Here is a 17,716-nt window from a genome sequence, read left to right as displayed (position 1 = left end):
TACCTGGAGGAAATGGCCATGGTGAGAATTCAGGGATGAATTTTGATCATTGTGAAGAGGGCTTTGTTTTTGTTCTAGTTCATCTCATATTTCTTTCTTTCTCTGAAATTGGGAAATGTAACATAGAAACAGATGTAAAAGTAAAACTGTAAAAATTATTAATGCATGAAAGCTCATAAATCCCATACTATTACAGCCAAAGTCAAAGAATGGAATTTGACCAGAACCCAGAGTCCCTGTGAGTCTCTCCTCTCAACCAGCCCTCCCTCTCCACTCTTCTCACTTTTAGGATTTCCATGCTTTCTCTTATAGTTCTACCACAGTAATGCCTGCTTCAACCTTATTGTAGAAATGTGAATCCCTTTTCTGTTGCTACAGAAAAATACGTGAGGTTGGGCACTTCATCAAAGAGGAAAAAAGAGGTTTGATTAGGTCATATTTTGGGAAGCTGCAAGTTCAGGATTGGGTGGCCCTATCTGTTCATCTTCTGGTAAGGGCCCATGAGAGATGGCACCATGATGGTGGGAGCAGGTACAGAAGAGATCACATGACTAGACAGGAAGCCCAAGACATTCCGGGGCCTGGCTTGCTCTTTTATAGCAACCCACTCTTGTGAGAACTAATTAGGGTCCCTTGATACATGCATTAATCCCTTCTGAGGGTGTTGCACATAGTGATGAAATCACCCCCACTAGGCCACGCCTCTTAAAAGTTTCACCACCTCAGCATTGCCACACTTGGGACCATGCCTCTAGTGCATGAACTTCTAGGGGACAAACCATATCCAAGCCATAGCTATTGTAGCTTAGGTTTGCCTGATTTTAGGCTTTATAAGAGTGGAATTATACCACCTGTATTCTTTCAGGTCTTCTTTCAGTCCACGTTATGTCATCCATGTTGTTGGGTGTGTCTGTTTATTTTAATTGTTATATAAATCCCTGTTGTACAATTTATTTATCCATTCTACTGCTGAAGGACATTTGGATTGCTGCCGGTTGTAGGATATTAGGAACAAGGCTAATAGAAACCTTCCCAAACATGTTACCCTGGTATACATGCTCATGAAGATATAACTAAGGGTATGCAAATAAGTAGACTTGGAATTGCTAAGTCACAATGCATGCTTACCCATAATTTTATTAGATGATAGAAAGCTCTTTCCACATTTACACTCCTAGTCGTTTGGGAGTTTTCAGTGGTCCACATTCTTGCTAGCACTTTGACTTGCCTGACTTTTCAATTTTGCCTTTCTGCAGGAGAATATAATGGTTTATTATGGTTTCATTTTTTAATTTTCTTAATTACTAACTGAGCTTGAGCACTTTTTCCTGTTTATTGGCTATTCCATCTGGATATTCTTTGGCACGAATTTTCTTTTTAAGTCAGTGCCCATACTTTTCTTTTGCACTGTGTCTTCTTGTTTACAGAAATTCTTTTAATTGGAGCACTGAATCTATTTGGGTTTCTTATAATTAATGCTATATTTGCATCTAAGTCTCTGCTCTTATTTTGTGCCTTCTGTATTATTCAATAGGAATTTTTTCCACTTTACTTCATCTCTTTCCTCATTTACTTAGGGTCCATTTTGTTCAAGCCTCATAGCCCTTGACAATGCCCTCAATCTTCTAGTTTGCAGCCAGAAAACAAAGGCGCGGTGGTTGCTTCCAGCCAGGATAGCATTCTGACAAGTCTCCATATGTAGACCAGGAATATGGCAACCATTTGCCCAAGCTGATTCTGCTTTGCTTGCATTGTTGCCTCTGAAGTCCTTTGCCAACTAGGGTGCTCCAAGCAGAACGTGAGCCCTCCCTTCCCTCCCTTCCCCTCTGCTCCCCTCTCCTTCTCTTAGACGAGTGAAAGATCCCTCCCCATTCTGTACCCAGCCAAAGTTCCTGTTCTCCTGGTTTCTCCCCTGGGGCTGGAACTGAATTTCTGCACTGAGTTCACAGAGGAGCTTTGGTCTCCAGATGAGATGTTGTCGTAAGTTTCTAATTAGGAGCTACAGTGGTAATCAGCTTCTTACATTAAAGTACCAAGATGCTGTAATACCTTACGGAGGGAGATAGTTTGGGGTGGGGCAAAAACCATGGGTTTTTTAAAAAGGTCGTGTGGTCAAGCTTTGCATTCTGCAGATGTTCATTCAGTGTTCACTGTTGGCCGGAGCTGGGCCCGGTGCCATGGGTGTGGAAGTGGCAGGCGTGTGAGGAGCTCAGTCTGGTGGGAGGAGAGACGTGTAACCACAGAACCATCCACAGCCGTGTGACCTGTGCCAGCTTGGAAGGTGATGGTGCCAACCCAGGTGCTGTCCCTTCCTGCTGGGGCAAGCTCAGATGAGTTGCTTAACCTCTGGGAACCTTAGTTGCCAGAACAGGAAAGAACTATACCTTGAGTTCTTTAGTTTTAGCAATTTTTTTAAGCTTACATTACCTTTAAATCTCACAACCTCCTACCGTGTGAGGTGCGTAGGGTGGATAATTACAGTAATTAAAAGAGTACAACAATAACAATAATGTGTACCATTAATTGAATTATTTGGGGGCAAATAATTTCCCAAACACTTGCCATACATTATCTGCCCTCATCCTGACGTCAGCCCTGTCAGACAGGTATCATTACTTCAATTTCACACAAGAGGAAACTGAGGCTAATAGGGGACTTGCCCCAGATCACAGTTACTGGAAGGACCGTGAGGATAACCCAAGAACAGTTTGGTTTTGCTGCATCATTATGTTGTCATTATAATCTCTGTTGTCCACAGGAAAACACAGAGAGAAACCAGGTAGCCTGGGCAGGAAGAAACAGAGGCAGTGTTCTGACGGACCGAGCCTCTCCACTGCAGCGTGTGTACCAGCCACGCAGGGGTCTTGTTAAAATGTGTTTCTGAGCAAGGGCTGTGATTCTGCGTTTATGTTTTTGTTTGTTTTAAAGATTTACTTATTTGAAAGGCAGAGTGACAGAGAAGGAAGCAGGGAGAGAGGAAGAAGGAAGAGAGAGAGAATCCATCTTCCATCTGCTGGTTCACTCCCCTAATGCCTGTGGCCATTCAGCCCTGGCTGAATCCAGGATCCAGGAAATCCATGTGGGTCTCCCACATGGCTGGCAGGAACCCATATACTTGGGCCATCATCCATTGCCACCCAGGTTCAGTAGGAAGCTGAATTGGAAGTGTGGAGTAGTCAGGATTGAAACTGGCACTCCAATTATGGGATGTGGACGTCCTAAGCTGTGGCTTAAGCTGCTGCATCACGACACCCAACCCTGATTCTGCGTTCTGACGACTCCTAGGAGATGCTGTGCTGCTGGTGCGCAGAGCCCACTCTGAGTGGGAAGGCCTGTGGAGCACATCGTGTTCTGATCTTCAGTGAGGGTTCTCTGCTCCCCAAGCCGTGATGCTGCCTCTCAGAGTCACTGTAAAGGTGCCATGGGACCACTTATGTGAAAGTATCTTTAAAGCAGGTTTCCACTATGGAGAAATGCATGCTTTATGGTCCCTATGTGGACATGAATCAGCTAGGTCTCTCTCTGCAAGTAACAGAAATTCATTTTGTCTCACCTATTGATGCAGTAATAAAAGGAATTATTACGGCATGGTAAATCCAGGAGTAGCTCTGGCAGCAGGTATGGCTGGCGTCAAGGCCCAGATGATCTCATAAGACTGGGTTTCTCCCCACTGTGCCTTCTGCTCAGTTGGTGTTGTTCTGGGTTGGTCCTTAGCAGCCCCAGGCTGTCTCCCCTAGATGGCTCAGTTGACTTTGTTCTGGGATGGTCCTTAGCAGCCCCAGGCTGTCTCCCCTAGATGGCGTGATGGTTACTATGACTTCAGCAGCTCTGGTTCCTCATCCTCCATAGCCTTCAATAAGAGGGAGCCAGAGATTTTACTCCTAGCTCCCACAAAAGCGCTAGGGTCATTTTGATTGGACTAGCTTACTATATGTGCCTGTCTCTATACTATTCTCTGGCCACGGGGAGGCTTCACTGTGATTGGCCAGACTCATGTCACTCAGTACATCTTTAGAGTCAGGGGTAGAGACCCACCCAGACCCCTGGAGTGAGATGGGGGAGAAACAGCTGCTATCAGGAGGAGGGGGGATGGGTCCTAAGGAGGTGCACAGTGAACTTCTGTATTCAAAATGGGCCCACGTTGGGTACCACCAGGGTTTGCAGAGATGGGAGAACATATTGATTGGTCAATCTCCTCTGACTTTAATCTTCTGCTTATTAGGAAAAATGGAGAGAGAGACTGGAGAGATTTTACGGCATTTTTGCTCTCTTCTCATGAATGATACTTTCTCATGCTCATATCATATTGCCCCTTGCACCGTTATGACAGGGGTTCTATTCCGTGGGGGATTTGGGATGAGCCTTCCACATAACAGGTGTCTAACAAACATGTGGAATGAATGATACAGAGAAAATCCAAGGAAGCAATATTAAGTAATTATTTTTCTTCCTGTAGACCTGGGCAAGATGAGGCTGTTTTCTGGGTGGCTCTGTACACTTGTCCTAGATGTGCAAGTTTATAATGTCTTTGATGCAGAAGGGAACTTGGAATAATTTAGACAATGTTTCCCATTCACCATGTCAGACATTGTCAAGGGCTGTTCAAGTCCTCTTTCCCAGAGTCTCATTCAGTAGATCTGGGGTGAAGCTGAAATTCCCAGGCAGGTCTGGGGGCGGATGGCCTGGTTTCAGAACTGCCCGTCTTGCCAGCCTCCTAGCCACAGAGCAGGCCTCCTACCTTAGGAAGTGGGCCTGTAAGTGGCCTGTGATGTTCTCAGTTGGACAGATCCAGTCAGCAAACTGGTGCCTGAAGATCTTCTCCATGTAAGGCATGGTACCTGTAGCTGTCATTTGTGTGAAATGTGGTCCTCCCTTTGGGTCAGTTTACTGTCTAATAGGGGGACGAGCTATTCTTATGCAAAGTTATACAAGATTTAACCACGAGTGCATAAGTGCAGGAGCCAGCAGAAGGTTAGTGTGACTTGGAGTGTAAAGAAGGGAGCCATTCCTTGAAGCATGGGGAGGATCAGCTGCACGGGGAAAGGCTTGTTTGCATGCAGAAGGAACTGAGCAAGAAGAGGTGTACAGGCCAGTTACGTCAGGAACAATCAGGGCTGCCCTGATGGGGTCCAGCTGTGATGGTCTCTGGGCCCATCTGGAAGGTTGCATCACCCAGGACTCCAGAGGTATGTGAGACAGCTGTAGTGCTGTCAGAAGGCATGAAGCTCACTGGCAGCCCCTTTTATTTGGCTGAGCCTTTACTGTAGACACTGCCATGCCCAGAGGCTCTTGGTGGATGCCAGATGGGCTTCATTATCCCACCTTTATAGCTGGAGAAAGTGAGTCTTCCACAGGCAGCAAACCTGGACCCTAGATTATGCAGCCAGGTGGGAGTGGAGCTGGGGCTGCTCTCCTTGTTTGAGATTCCAAGTTGGGGTGCCTCCCTCTTAGAATGGAGCACTTTCCTAGGTCTGTGTGAGGCTTGGAGTCTCTCTACTGTCTTGGAAGCAGCAAGGTAAGCACTGGAAATGTCCCCTGTGGGGTTGCTGGATTGCAACAGCAATGTCACAGAGTGGATGAGAAGATGGAACATCTGGGCTGTGCTTTAGAATAACCTTGGGAGAGAGGAGAGGGATGGGATGGGAATGGAGGGGGGCAGATGCAGCAAGATTGGACAGAATTGTTGAAGATGGCTAATGGATTAATGGGGGGGGGTCCAACATACCATTCTCTCTCCTTTTATTTATGTTTAAGAGGTTCTACAACAAAAAGATACCCAGATTTTTATTGGCGACATCACTGTAGCCTCATCTCCATTTTCTCCTTTCCCCTGCCGGCCTTACAGACGTTGTGGCCCAAAGAGGAAGGTGGAGAGGATTGTTCTTAGGATTTGGAAAAGCCACTTCTGTTGTTTGAAAACCTTTGGCCACTCTGTGTCCTTCTCAGGTGGCAGCTAGCAGGGTGTTTGTTCCAGAGAGCCACGCACTTGTAATCAGCACTTAAAATAGTAGAACAGACTGTCTGATGCTCAGAAGGTGGCACAATGCCTGTGATCACTAGCCACAGTGTAGAGTATTTGCGCCTGATGTGTTGGTTCTCCTCAGCCACAGCCCCCATCTCTGTGGCCATTTATGTTGGAACAGGTGTTCCATGCAAAGCTTGGGCTGTGTGGTCAACAGCCCAGGGCACCCTCACCAGGGACCTGGGATCTGTTTGGAAGTAACCCAGAGAGCTCCATAGGACACTGGGCTGACAGTGGCCCCCAGGAGGAAGTTGGGGGATGTTTAAGCCAAGAAGGGGCTCTTCTAGCCCTCGAGGAAGCTCTCCACGGGCATCTCTGTGACTCCTGGGGGACTATGTGGGTGACAAGAGGACGTTTCCATGTGTGGTGCCTGATGGACCTGCTCTGCCCCTCTTGGAGGGAACCCCAAGAGGGGAAGGCTTGGCCCCAGCTGTTTGTGATGCCCAAAGTGCGGTAGGGACTGTGAGCTCCTGGGATGCCTCTCTCCCTGATGTGCCCCGTCGCTGCCCCTACACATCTCGCCACTCCTCCCTATGCTGTCCATGGTGAGCTTCACAACCACAAGGCCGTTGGCCTCCTCCCACTTCAGGCTTTGCTGGGGCTGGGCTGGAAGGAATGATCATGAGGTCCCAGAACAGAAGACTCCTGGGGCCGTGGGGACTCATCGTGCTACAGAAAGTCTGTCATCCCACCGCTTCAGAGAATTTTTATGTTCTGAAAAGTTGCCGTGATATGTTTAACCACGTTTGGAGGCACATCCCTCAGTCTTTGCCTATTCTGGTTTGGCCGTATGAGCTGTGGATTTAGGATGCAAAATGTAGCCTCCCGGGAACAGCACATCTCGTCACGTCAGTCTGGCCCTGGTGGCTGCTGCCAGCTTTCCCCAGCTCTGACGCTCACCTGTGGGGAGGCAGCACCGAGGGGTCTTTCTGCGGCCCAGCTGTCCTGGCCGCCCTCGCTGCTGATGGCATGGTAGCTGACTTTCATTGTGAGGCCCAAGGTGGGCAGGCAGGAAGACGACCCACTCAGCGGGATATCCACGGTCAGTGCGGTCACCCCTGGATGAGCCAGCAACCCTGGCTGAAGGGCCGGTGGTCTCGAGTATGCTGGGAGGAGGGGTCTTGGGTAGCACCAGCCTTCTTCTTGGCCCAGGCCAACAGCCATGGCCTCCTTCCTTGTTTGGCCTTGGGTCTCTGGTTGTGGTACATTTCAAGCAGTTGAATTGTTGGTTGACAGTGTCCTGGCTGATCTGGTTACTGGTAAGTGGACCAACCTTTACACTACACCTGAATGTAAGAGGCCACTTACTGAGGTTGTTCAGGGCCATTTTGGGGTATGTATCCTGACCAGGACTAAGTTCCAAACCAGGACTAAGCACAAGGGATTGTCTGGCCTCTTAATCTCCTACTTCTTCACGGCCACAGGGGTGGGAGGTCTCAGCCTCATCTTTGAATTTCTTGCCTTTTTCCTGCTGCTCAAGTTGACAAGAGATCCCACCCTGGCTTGAGCATTTGTTTTCTCTTCTCTGTGTCCTCGCCCTGAACCACAGGCAGCTCTCCCTTCATTCTCACCTTTACTCCATGTTTTTCCCACCTGTGCCACTCACAGTGCCGATAGTGTCCCAGTCCCAGCTAGAAGACACCACAGCACCTGGTTTTCCCACCTACAAAATGCGATACATGATGATAACCTATGTTTGCATCGCTCCTAAGATTTCAGGATTCTGTAAACTACATGGAAAAAATTAAGGATGAAAAGGGCAGTTCATTAAGTTTCTTAATAAAACTCTACCAAAAGTTGGTACTACAAACCAACGGCAAAAGGAAGACCTTTCTGTCTCTCTCTCACTGTCCACTCTGTCAAAAAAAAAAAAAAATTAAAAAGTTGGTACTACAGACTGAGGGTTTTAATTTTTTTTAAAGATGTATTTATTTATTTAAAAGTCAGAGTTACACAGAGAGAGGAGAGGCAGAGAGAGAGGTCTTCCATCCGAGGATTCATTCCCCAATTGGCTGTAATGGCCGGAACTGCGCTGATCTGAAGCCAGAAGCCATAAGCTTCTTCCAGGTCTCCCACATGGGTGCAGGGGCCCAAGGACTTGGGCCATCTTCTGCCTTCCTAGGCCATAGCAGAGAGCTGGATCGGAAGAGGAGCAGCCGGGACTAGAATCGGTGCCCGTATTGGATGCTGGCGCTTCAGGCCAAGGCATTAACCCACTGAGCCACAGCGCCGGCCCTGGGTTTTAATTTTTTAAAAATCAACTTTATTGAGATATAACTCCCTGCTCAGTACACTTTTATTAAAGGGATAGATCCCACATAATCTCTTGGAAGATGTTCCTGCCTTTTCTTTTGCGCCCATGAATTTCTTTTTAATGATTTAAAGTTTTATTTGCTTATTGAGAGACAGTGGCAGGAGAGGAGTGAGGGCATGGACAGACAGACAGACCTCCTGTCTACTGACCCACTCCCCAAATGCCCATAATGGCTGAGGCTGGGCCAGGCCGAAACCACAGCTGAGAACTCAATCTAAGTCTCCCGTGTGGAGAACTCAGTGGAACACAGCAACTCAAGTACTTGAGCCACCACCACTGCCTCCCAGGATCTTCATTAGCAGGCAGCTGGAATTAGGAGCCAGAGCTGGGGATCAAGCCTAAGTACTCTGACGTAGGGTGCAGGCATCTCAACCAGAGTGTTACCCACTGGGCTAATGCCTGCCCCAATCATTTGTTTTGTATTGTTCTGTCATTGTTTGTTCATCCTGGGTTTAGGAAAGCATTTTGGTTTGGGGTTTGGGGCTGGATTTGGTCCTGAGCTGGTACAACCACCAGAGAGTGACCTCCGGAAAGGACAGAGCCTTTGGGTGCCTGGCATTCACAGCTGTGCCGCATGACACACTTTGAGCGTCAAATCACCCCTGTGGATGAACATGCTAGAGAAAGGTGTTAAAGGGGGCAAGGACATGGAAAGGAGCTTGGAAGGAAAATGTCCACGCTCAAGTCTTTCACTATCGTGACCTTGAACGTGTCCCTTAACTCAGCACAACTCTGGACGACACCATCTGCATGGAGCACCTGTGACTGGCGGCCCTGGAATTCTGCAGGGGAGACTCTGGGTCTCCATTTGCACACACATGTTGTGAAGGCTGCATGCAACGGTTTTCAGGTCTCCACATTTATAAAACCATTGTCCTCCCTCCCTCCCTCCCTCCCTCCCCTCCCTCCCTCCTTTCTTCCTTTCTTCTGTCCTCTCTTTCATGTTTAATCCTTTTGTTTTTTAACTTGGGAGGTGGTACGAATTATCAAGTGCTACTTGTTGCCAGCACATGGACAGGAAGCTCCAGCGTCCTTCTTTCGCCAGCTCCACGGGCGCCGTGCTCTCTCTGCTCCCACTCCACACCCCTGGCGTCAAACCTTTCTTCCCCCTGCACAAAGGGCACCTTTCCCCCTCGGGTGGCCTGGGCAGTGAGCAGCCCACATCACAGCTGCTGTCCTTTGGTGTTTGCAAGGCCACCCTCATCTCATGGTGATCTCTCTTTGTCTAGAAACCTGGGAAAGCTGTGGCTGCCATCATCCAGGACATCCATTCCCAGAGGGAGAGGGACTTGTTCCGGGAAGCAGACAGGTGAGGCCTTGGCAGTGTCTCAGCAGCGGGAACACTCTCCTCTCTCTGACTCTTAGGGGTATTTGAACCACAACACGTCCTGTCCCTACCTCTGCCCCATCCATCGGCCCTTCTGGGCACTGATGCAGTCCAGTCCAGAAGTGCTGCTCCAGTTATCCGTCAGGAAAATGCCAGGTGCTGGGCTGCTTCGCAGTTGCTCCTGCTTTGTTGGAAAGGAATATAGCAAGTGTTTGTTAATAGTTGGTCCTCTGGGGCAAGTCTGCATTCCACTAAGACAGCCTGACAGTGTGTGTGTAGAGGGAGGGGGCATTTCGGTTTGGAGCCAGCTCTGGATTTTTCATGAGCTGAATGTAGATGATCCCCAAACTCCCTGCACAGTCATTTACTCTGTACATTGAATGCATTCAGTTTTCTAACCCAACTGAGGGCTGTGACCAGACCAAGCTGGGGGCTGCAAGTTGACCACAGTCACTGCCCTACAAAGTCAGTCCCTATGGAGAGTGCGGGTGGAAAACAGCAGGAGCCTGCACCTGGCTGACACATTCTGGGGTCTTACTCAGGGATACCACAGGGGGCGCTCTCACTCCACTACAGAGGGCATGAGCCCAGGCTGTTTTCCCCATGATGGTCAAGGTATCTTAGTCCTAGAGAACCACACCTTGCTGTCTCCTGGGCAGTGAGGGCTGCAGAGTTTTTCTGTGTTTGAGACCCAAATGAAAAATGCTCATCCTTTTAGAATAATAGGGGTAGAACTCAGTTGATCTGTTTAATAACCTGTGTGTGTGTGTCTATGTGTGTGTGTCTTTAGGGAATTCACAGAAAATTAGAAAGTTCATGGAAATGTACATTATGAATAAATTATGCATAGACTTCAAAAAGTCTTTGTACCAAGGGGCCTGCATTGTGGTGCAGTGGGTTAAACTGCTACCTGCAACACTGGCTTCCCATATAAGTGCCGATCAAGTCCTAGATGCTCTACTTCCAATCCAGCTCTCTGCTAACACTCCTGCGAAAGCAGCAGAAGATAGTCCAAGTACTTGGGTCCTTGCCACCGGTGTGGGAGACCCAGATGGAGTTCCTGACTCCTGGCTTCAGCCTGGCCCAGCACAGGTCTTTGCAACAATTTGGGGAGTAAACCATTGGATGAAAGAATCTCTCTCTCTCTCTCTCTCTCTCTGTGTGTGTGTGTGTGTGTGTAAGTGTAGGTGTAACCCTGTCTTTTAAATAAATACATCAATTGTAAAAGATGTTTTTGTGCCAAAATCAACCAATCTTTTAATTCCATTTTTCCATGGCCTTTTTGAAGTAGCCTCCTGTGTGTATCTGTAAGTAGCTATTCAGGCATGGGGCTTTTGTTCTCCAGTTTGTCCATCCCACCCCCTCCCCCATCTCCCACTACCACCACCACTACCAGAAGCCAGGAGGGAAGGAAAGCCTTGCTCCTGGCCCGCTCTGTGTGGTTCTGGAGCATTGTGAGTGCAGAATGTACAGCTGTACGCAGAGAGGCTGTGTGCCTTCTGTGCCCAGGTTGGTGGCATGGGGTACAAATTCTAATCCTGCTCCTTTGATCCCTGGCAGATACGGCCCAGAGAGGCCACGGTCTCGCAGTCCAGTGAGCCGGTCCCTCTCTCCAAGGTCCCATACGCCAAGCTTCACCTCCTGCAGCTCTTCCCACAGTCCCCCAGTCCCTTCCCGGGCTGACTGGGGCAACGGCCGGGACTCGTGGGAGCACTCTCCCTATGCCAGGAGGGAAGAGGAGCGAGACCCAGGCCCCTGGAGGGAGAACGGAGAGGACAAGAGGGACAGGACTGACACGTGGGCGCATGATCGCAAGCACTACCCCCGGCAGCCAGACAAGGCCGACCTGGACGAGCGACTGGAAGGAGGGAGGGGCTACCGGGACAGGTACCCAAGGTCTGGGTCCCCCAACCTCATCCACTCTGCGTCCAGCTACAAAAGCCGGGAAGACGGCTACTACCGGAAAGAGCCTAAAGCCAAGTCGGACAAGCATCTAAAGCAGCAGCAGGAGACCCCTGGGAGATCCAGGAGGAAAGAAGAGGCCAGGCTGCGGGAGAGCAGGCACCCCCACCCCGATGACTCAGGCAAGGAAGACGGGCTGGGGCCCAAGGTCGCTAGGGCCCCTGAGGGCGCCAAGTCCAAGCAGAGTGAGAAAAATAAAACCAAGAGACCTGATAGAGACCAAGAAGGAGCTGATGATAGAAAAGAAAGCAAAATGGCAGAGAATGAGGTAATGATGCAAGTCCTCCCCAGGTAAGGCGAGGCAGGTCCCATAGTAGAATAACCTTAGGAACAGCGTGATGGGGGTTGGCTGTTCACTGCATGCCAGGCACCGTGCTGAATGCTGTATCTCAGTTAGGTCATCTAATGCTCACAGCAACCCTGAGGTTGGTGCTCCGGTTACTGCAGATGAGGAAACTGAGGCCCAGGGAACTGTGGGGTTTGCCCAAGGACACATGATCCGGAAGGGGCAGAGCCAGAATCCTGCCTGGGCAGCCTGGCCCCAAATCTAATAAGGGCACTTGTTGCCCTTATTAGAAGTCAGGGAGGCACCGGGTGGCAAAGCCTCTGTAGCCCTGTTTGCCCAGGGCGGAGTAACCCTGCAGTGTTGACACAGAGTCTGCCAAGAGAGATTAGATCTTGGTGCATTCTCTTCTCTCTCCTGCCCAGAGCATACCAACCCCAGAGCTTTGGTGAGAGGCGGTGAAGGAGAAGCAGCCACCACCCTCCAAATTACCCCAGGTGCCCAGGGCATGGTGTGTTTCTCCAGATGGTGCCCACGGTGTTTTAATTCCACTGCAGTAAAGCCGACACCTTCCTCTCTGTCCAAAAGGGCCTGCGCCTTGTTGCATTGTCCCAGTTCACACTGGGGGGCGGGGGTCACGAGGAGGAATCTACTTGACAGATGCCCATACTCCCTCCTTTCTGGAGCCTCCTGTGTTGAAGGGAGAGCTGGGGTAGTTGAGGTTGGGAGATCTGTGTAAGGGACCTAGTTGTTTAAATCCTCCTTGTGTATCTTCTGAACCAGGACTTGGTGACAGTTCCTAAGTGCCAATCAGGAGCCCGATTCTCTAGTCCATGAATGCTGAAGAGTCACACATACATGCGGCTGGGGTGCTGCTTGGCTAGGTGGTGCATGCTTGGCACAGGGGGTCTGGGGAATAGGACAGAGTCCATTTCATGGCAGAGCCAAGGTCTAAGGGTGGAAACAGACCCCTCAAAATAATTTGCATGCAATGGCACTCATGCTAGAATTCAGAGTGGATGAACTGTTCTGTGAGCAATGAATTTTACACAAGGAGAGAGGCACAGCTGCACCAAGGGGGTGACATTTGAGCTGGGTACAGAAAATTGGAAAAAGAAGCAGTTTGGGTTCTTGGTAGAGGCAGCAGCAAGGGAAGAAGTGCAAAAGACTGTGAGGAACCTTGAAACTATGGGCATGACTGCAGCTTTAGGGCATATTAAAGAATAATATTTTCAAAAAGTAAAATTGTGGGCCTAGAGCAAACATCGATGAATAGATGTCAGAGATTTTCTCAGCTCATTGGTTAATGAGGAAACTGTAAGATGGAAAAGCCAACTTAGAGGAGAATCTAGAGAGTGGCAACCTTTATAGGCAGTCAGGGATACTGAGAATATACTAATAGATGGACAACTGGCCTTCCCCACAGGGACTGGAGGGTCAGGTGCATCTGCACCAGATGAAATTCATTTGCAGCTTTATGGCCAAGAATTGTCTGCATTACAACCAGTTTTCTGTGACTTCTACTTGTAAAATAGTTTTCTTGAAGATCATGAACAATGCAGACCCCGGTAGAATCAGACACCATGGAAGGGTGCACTGGACAAATGTCCAGTGTTCCATTGAAAGGATACCCTTTTTTTTTTGTCCATTGCAACCTTTTCTGCCCACTTCAAACTCACAGTCTTTATGACTGAGTGGAGGGAAGCACAGGAGATGAGATTAGGAAAGGGAAGGGGTGGGTTCGTGAAGGACATTGTGTGCCTTGCTAAGGACTTGAACTGGATCCCAAGGACCTGGGGAACTGTTATGCTTGTTGTTGTTTTAAGGTTTATTCGTTTATTTGAAAGGCAGAGTGAGATAGACAGAGACAGAGGGATATCTTTTGTCCACTGCAACAAGTGGGGCTGGTCCAGGCCAAAGCCAGAAGTAGCCTGGAGCTCCATCTGAGCCTCCCATATAGGTGGTAGGGGCCCAAGTACTTGGGTCATCTTCCACTGCCTGCCTAGGAACATGAGCAGGGAGCTGTATCGGATGCAGAGTAGCCAAGACTCGAATCAGCATGTCACTATGGGATGCCAGTGTTAACCCGCTGTGTCACAATGCCAACCTCCAAGTTGATGTTTTTAAGAAGAACATATCTGCTTACAAGTGTCCAGGGAGCTGGTGATGGGTTGGTACTGCAAGAAAAGGCTCCAGGGGACAAAGAGCAAGAGTTGGCGGGAGTAAAGCCCGGGGCTCATACGCAGACCCCCAAGGCAAGGGTGGAGCTGTCCCTCCATACTCCTGCCCATACCTGAGACTGTTCTTTGAGAACCTTATTTCTCCTGCAGTTGCACCCACCCTGTTCTTGTTGGTTTGCATAACACTGTCCATCTAAATTGGCGCACACTGTGGGTCATCCCAAGAGCCCAAAGCAGAGTCTCAGGTAGCCCCGTGTGTTTCCCCATAATCTGTCCTCCTGCTTGGTTCTACCTTGTGTAGCCCTTCAGTGGGGTTGGTAGGGATTCAGGGCCCCCAGCAGACTGATTCTGGGAAATCAGAGCTGGGCAGCCCAACTCCCTGAGTTGGAATAACAGCAAAACAATGAGTTTTCTGCCCCGTTCTCAAAAATCTGTATTATGAACTCTGTAAAAAACAGGTCTCCACGGGGCTGCCCCAGGAGTCAGCTACGACGCAGCAGCTGAACTTGGGAATGAAGGCAGCAGGGATGAGCTACAGCCTTTCTTCCAATCCCCCAGACCCCCGCCACCCACAGGCCGTTGATACCCACTGCTCTGCTGAGGAGCCCCCAGCCCAGAAGTCCATGCCACTTGCTGCTCATCCCTTGTGTCTTCATTTGTGGCGGCATTCTCCAAGTTTATCCCTGGCAACTGTGTAAGATCTCAGCAGCCCAACCCACTTCTCTCCTTTCTCCGCTTTGCTGTTCGGGGTAGCACTTTTACCTACTTCCTGTCTTTTTTTTAAGGTTTATTTATTTGAGAGGCAGAGTTACAAACAGAGAGAGGGAGAGACAGAGAGAGGTCTTCCATCCGTTGGTTCACTTCCCAAGTAACTACAATGGCTGGAGCTGGGCTGATCTGAAGCTAGGAGCCAGGAGCTTCTTCCAGGTCTCCCATGTGGGTACAGGGGCCCAAGCACTTGGACCATCTTCCACTGCATTCCCAGACCATTAGCAGGGAGCTGGATTGGAAGTGGAGCCGCCAGGACATGAAATGGCGCCCATATGGGTTGCTGGTGCTGCAGGTGGAGGCTTAACCTACTACACCACAGCGCCAGCCGCCTACTGTATGTTTTATTTAATGTGTGTCCTTACTCCCACTATCCTCTGCGTGTCACCTCCAGGAGGCAGGAGTTTTGTATCCTGTGTCCCCAGCTCCAGAGTGGACACTCAACAGTTTTCCGGTGAAGGGTGGAGGACTGAACCTAGACTCCGGAGGCAAAGACCTGGCTCCTAGAACCAGTCCCACCCTGTTCTTCTCTACCTCAGTTTTCTTGTTATTAGAATGGGTGTGACCCGGGCTGTGGTAGCTTGTTAATGAGCTTATGCTCATTGGGAACCCTGAGATCTCTGGAGAAAGTGCATGGTGTAGCCAGTTTGTGCTTTTGGGTGTTTGTGGTAGCCACGTCCATGCATGATGGCCAGCCCTGAGCCCAGGACCACAGGAGAGGTGGGAGCAGGGTCCAGTGTTGGAGACCTGGACGCCACGTAGTGATGCCGGAGCAGACGACACGAGTGTGGCTGAGTGGGAGTGATGGGACCGAGGCAGGCTGTGTCGCCTCTCTGATGGGGGTGGCCGGCTACTGCTCAGCTGTGTTCCACAGCTGCCAGTCAGGATTATGTGTCCTGTGCCACCAGATCCCTATTTTCTTAGAGCAAGACGGGGACCGAACGTCGTGGTCTGAGGGCTGCCGTGGGCAGCTGGGGACAGGGTGTGTTTATCTGTTCCTCTGAAGGTGCTGCTCTCACCGGGAAGTGATCCCAGGGCTCCCCAGTTTCCTTTCCTGCAGGAAGGAAGAGCAGGGGTCTGCCTGCTTTGGGGGGAGGGGAGCTTTTGGCGCAGCCTCTCCTAGCTTGAGCTGGAAGGAGTCTTTGCAGTGTGGGCTAGGGATGTGGCTGCACGAGCTGCTTGCAAAGGGTGAGGGTAGGACAGGCCCCTGGGTATCCAGGCAGGTGAAGGAGTGGCTTCTGCAGCCTCACCAGGTACACGCAGCTGTTGTCTTGCGCAGCTTAGCCAGAAGACTTCCGCAAAGCTTTCTGTGCAATCTTCTGCTCCAGACACTGGAAAGAGTGAGGGTTTGTGGACTGGAACCACCTGTCCCTGTCAGTCCAGCAGGCTAAACCAGTCAGCCCTGAATTCCTGCCCCAACTGGCTCCTGTCCTCATGAGGCTGTGTCTGGTGGTGAGACATCAGAACCGGAGTCATTTCCTTTGAGCCAACCCCAGCTGAAAACATCGAGAAAATGCAGGGTGCCCCTGAGGAAGCCTGGGAGTAGTTGTGGATTTGGTAGCCAAAGTTTAAGTCATGGGAGAATCTCCCAGAACCTTCTACAGCGGGGTTGGCAAATGTTCTCTGCAAGGGACCAGATGATAAACATGTTAGTCTGTGCAGGGCAAGGCCAAACTGGGGATCTTATGCGGCCGCTTACATGATTGTTTAAAAGATAGCTGTTTAAAATTAGAAAACCCCCCTTAGCTCCCAGAGTGTACACAGATTGGGGGAGGGGGCAGTTGTCAGGTTTGTCCCATGGACTACAGCTTGGTGCCCTGTTTTAAAGGCTGGTGAGGCCCTCATTCTGAAACTCAACACCTGCTCCCAGTTGCTCAGTTTCACACACATAGGCACTATCCTGAAAAAGAGAGGAGTGCTAGTTTGAACTATAGTGCTAAGACAGAGACAACGTTGAGTGACAGCTCCTTTCCTACTCACAAGTGGCCTGAATGTGATTTTCTAGAAAATTTATTTATCTATTTGGAAGACAGAGACTGACAGACATACCTCTTTCACTCCCCAAATGCCCACAGCAACCAGGGCTAGGCCAAGCCAAAGCTGGGAGCCTGGAACTCCATCCAGCTCTCCCACATGGGTGGCATTGTCCCAGCTACTTAAGCCGTCGTCTGCTGCCACCCCTCCAGGGTGTGTGTTAGTAGGTAGCTGCAACAGAGGCAAAGCTGGGACTGGAACCCAGCACTCTGATCTGGAATGCATGTGTCCCCAGCTATGCCCAAGACTCACCCCTGAGTGTGAGTTGTTTTTTTTTTTTTTTTTTTTTAATAGTCAAGGCAGCTCTGTTGGGAAAATGCTATCTTATGTCCAACCCCAAGGTCTCTGGCTCTAGAGTCATTTCACCCTTGGCTTCTTCTACTCACCCTCACTGCAAAAAAATAGTTCCTAGTTTCCCCGCTAATGACATCTGGCCAGCCATCAGAGACAGCTCTCTGCCTCCATTTGCCTGTGTGACTGTGAACAGCTACTTAGCCTCTCTGAGCCACAGTTTGCTCCCTTATAAAACCAAGATGACCAGTGCAGCCGCCTCCGAGGGTTCTGTGAGGGGACGGGAGGTGACGTCGCAGCCGTGTCTGACAGCGGCGAGCCGCGCTCAGAATCACGCTTCCTTCTGCTGCTCTCGCTCTTCCCCGCCATTGTTCACTGCTGATTTGGTTTTTTCTGATCTTCTTTTGGTAAGGCTGGAAAAGAGGAACAAGACAGCACAGAAGAAAGCCCCGCATCTGTGGGCGGACAGGAGAAAGAAGCAGAGGCCTCTGACCCAGAAGACACAAGGACAAAGAAGGTAAAGTGTGCCCTGGTT

At 49.9% G+C, this 17,716-nt stretch overlaps 1 protein-coding gene across 1 annotated transcript in view; it reads left to right on the top strand.

The window, feature by feature from the left end:
* Nucleotides 1–17,716, top strand: part of RBM20 (RNA binding motif protein 20) — a 56,048-nt gene that overhangs the window by 21,964 nt on the left and 16,368 nt on the right. The window contains exons 8-10 of the mRNA XM_062214269.1: nt 9,566–9,645; nt 11,224–11,893; nt 17,594–17,698. Coding sequence (XP_062070253.1) covers nt 9,566–9,645; nt 11,224–11,893; nt 17,594–17,698 — 855 coding nt within the window. The remainder of the gene's footprint in view (nt 1–9,565; nt 9,646–11,223; nt 11,894–17,593; nt 17,699–17,716) is intronic.

This window comes from Lepus europaeus, chromosome 17, assembly GCF_033115175.1.
Source record: "Lepus europaeus isolate LE1 chromosome 17, mLepTim1.pri, whole genome shotgun sequence".
Classification (NCBI taxonomy): Eukaryota; Metazoa; Chordata; class Mammalia; order Lagomorpha; family Leporidae; genus Lepus; species Lepus europaeus.
The sequence above is the reverse complement of the archived record's forward strand: the minus strand, read 5'-3'. Positions and strand labels throughout refer to the sequence as shown.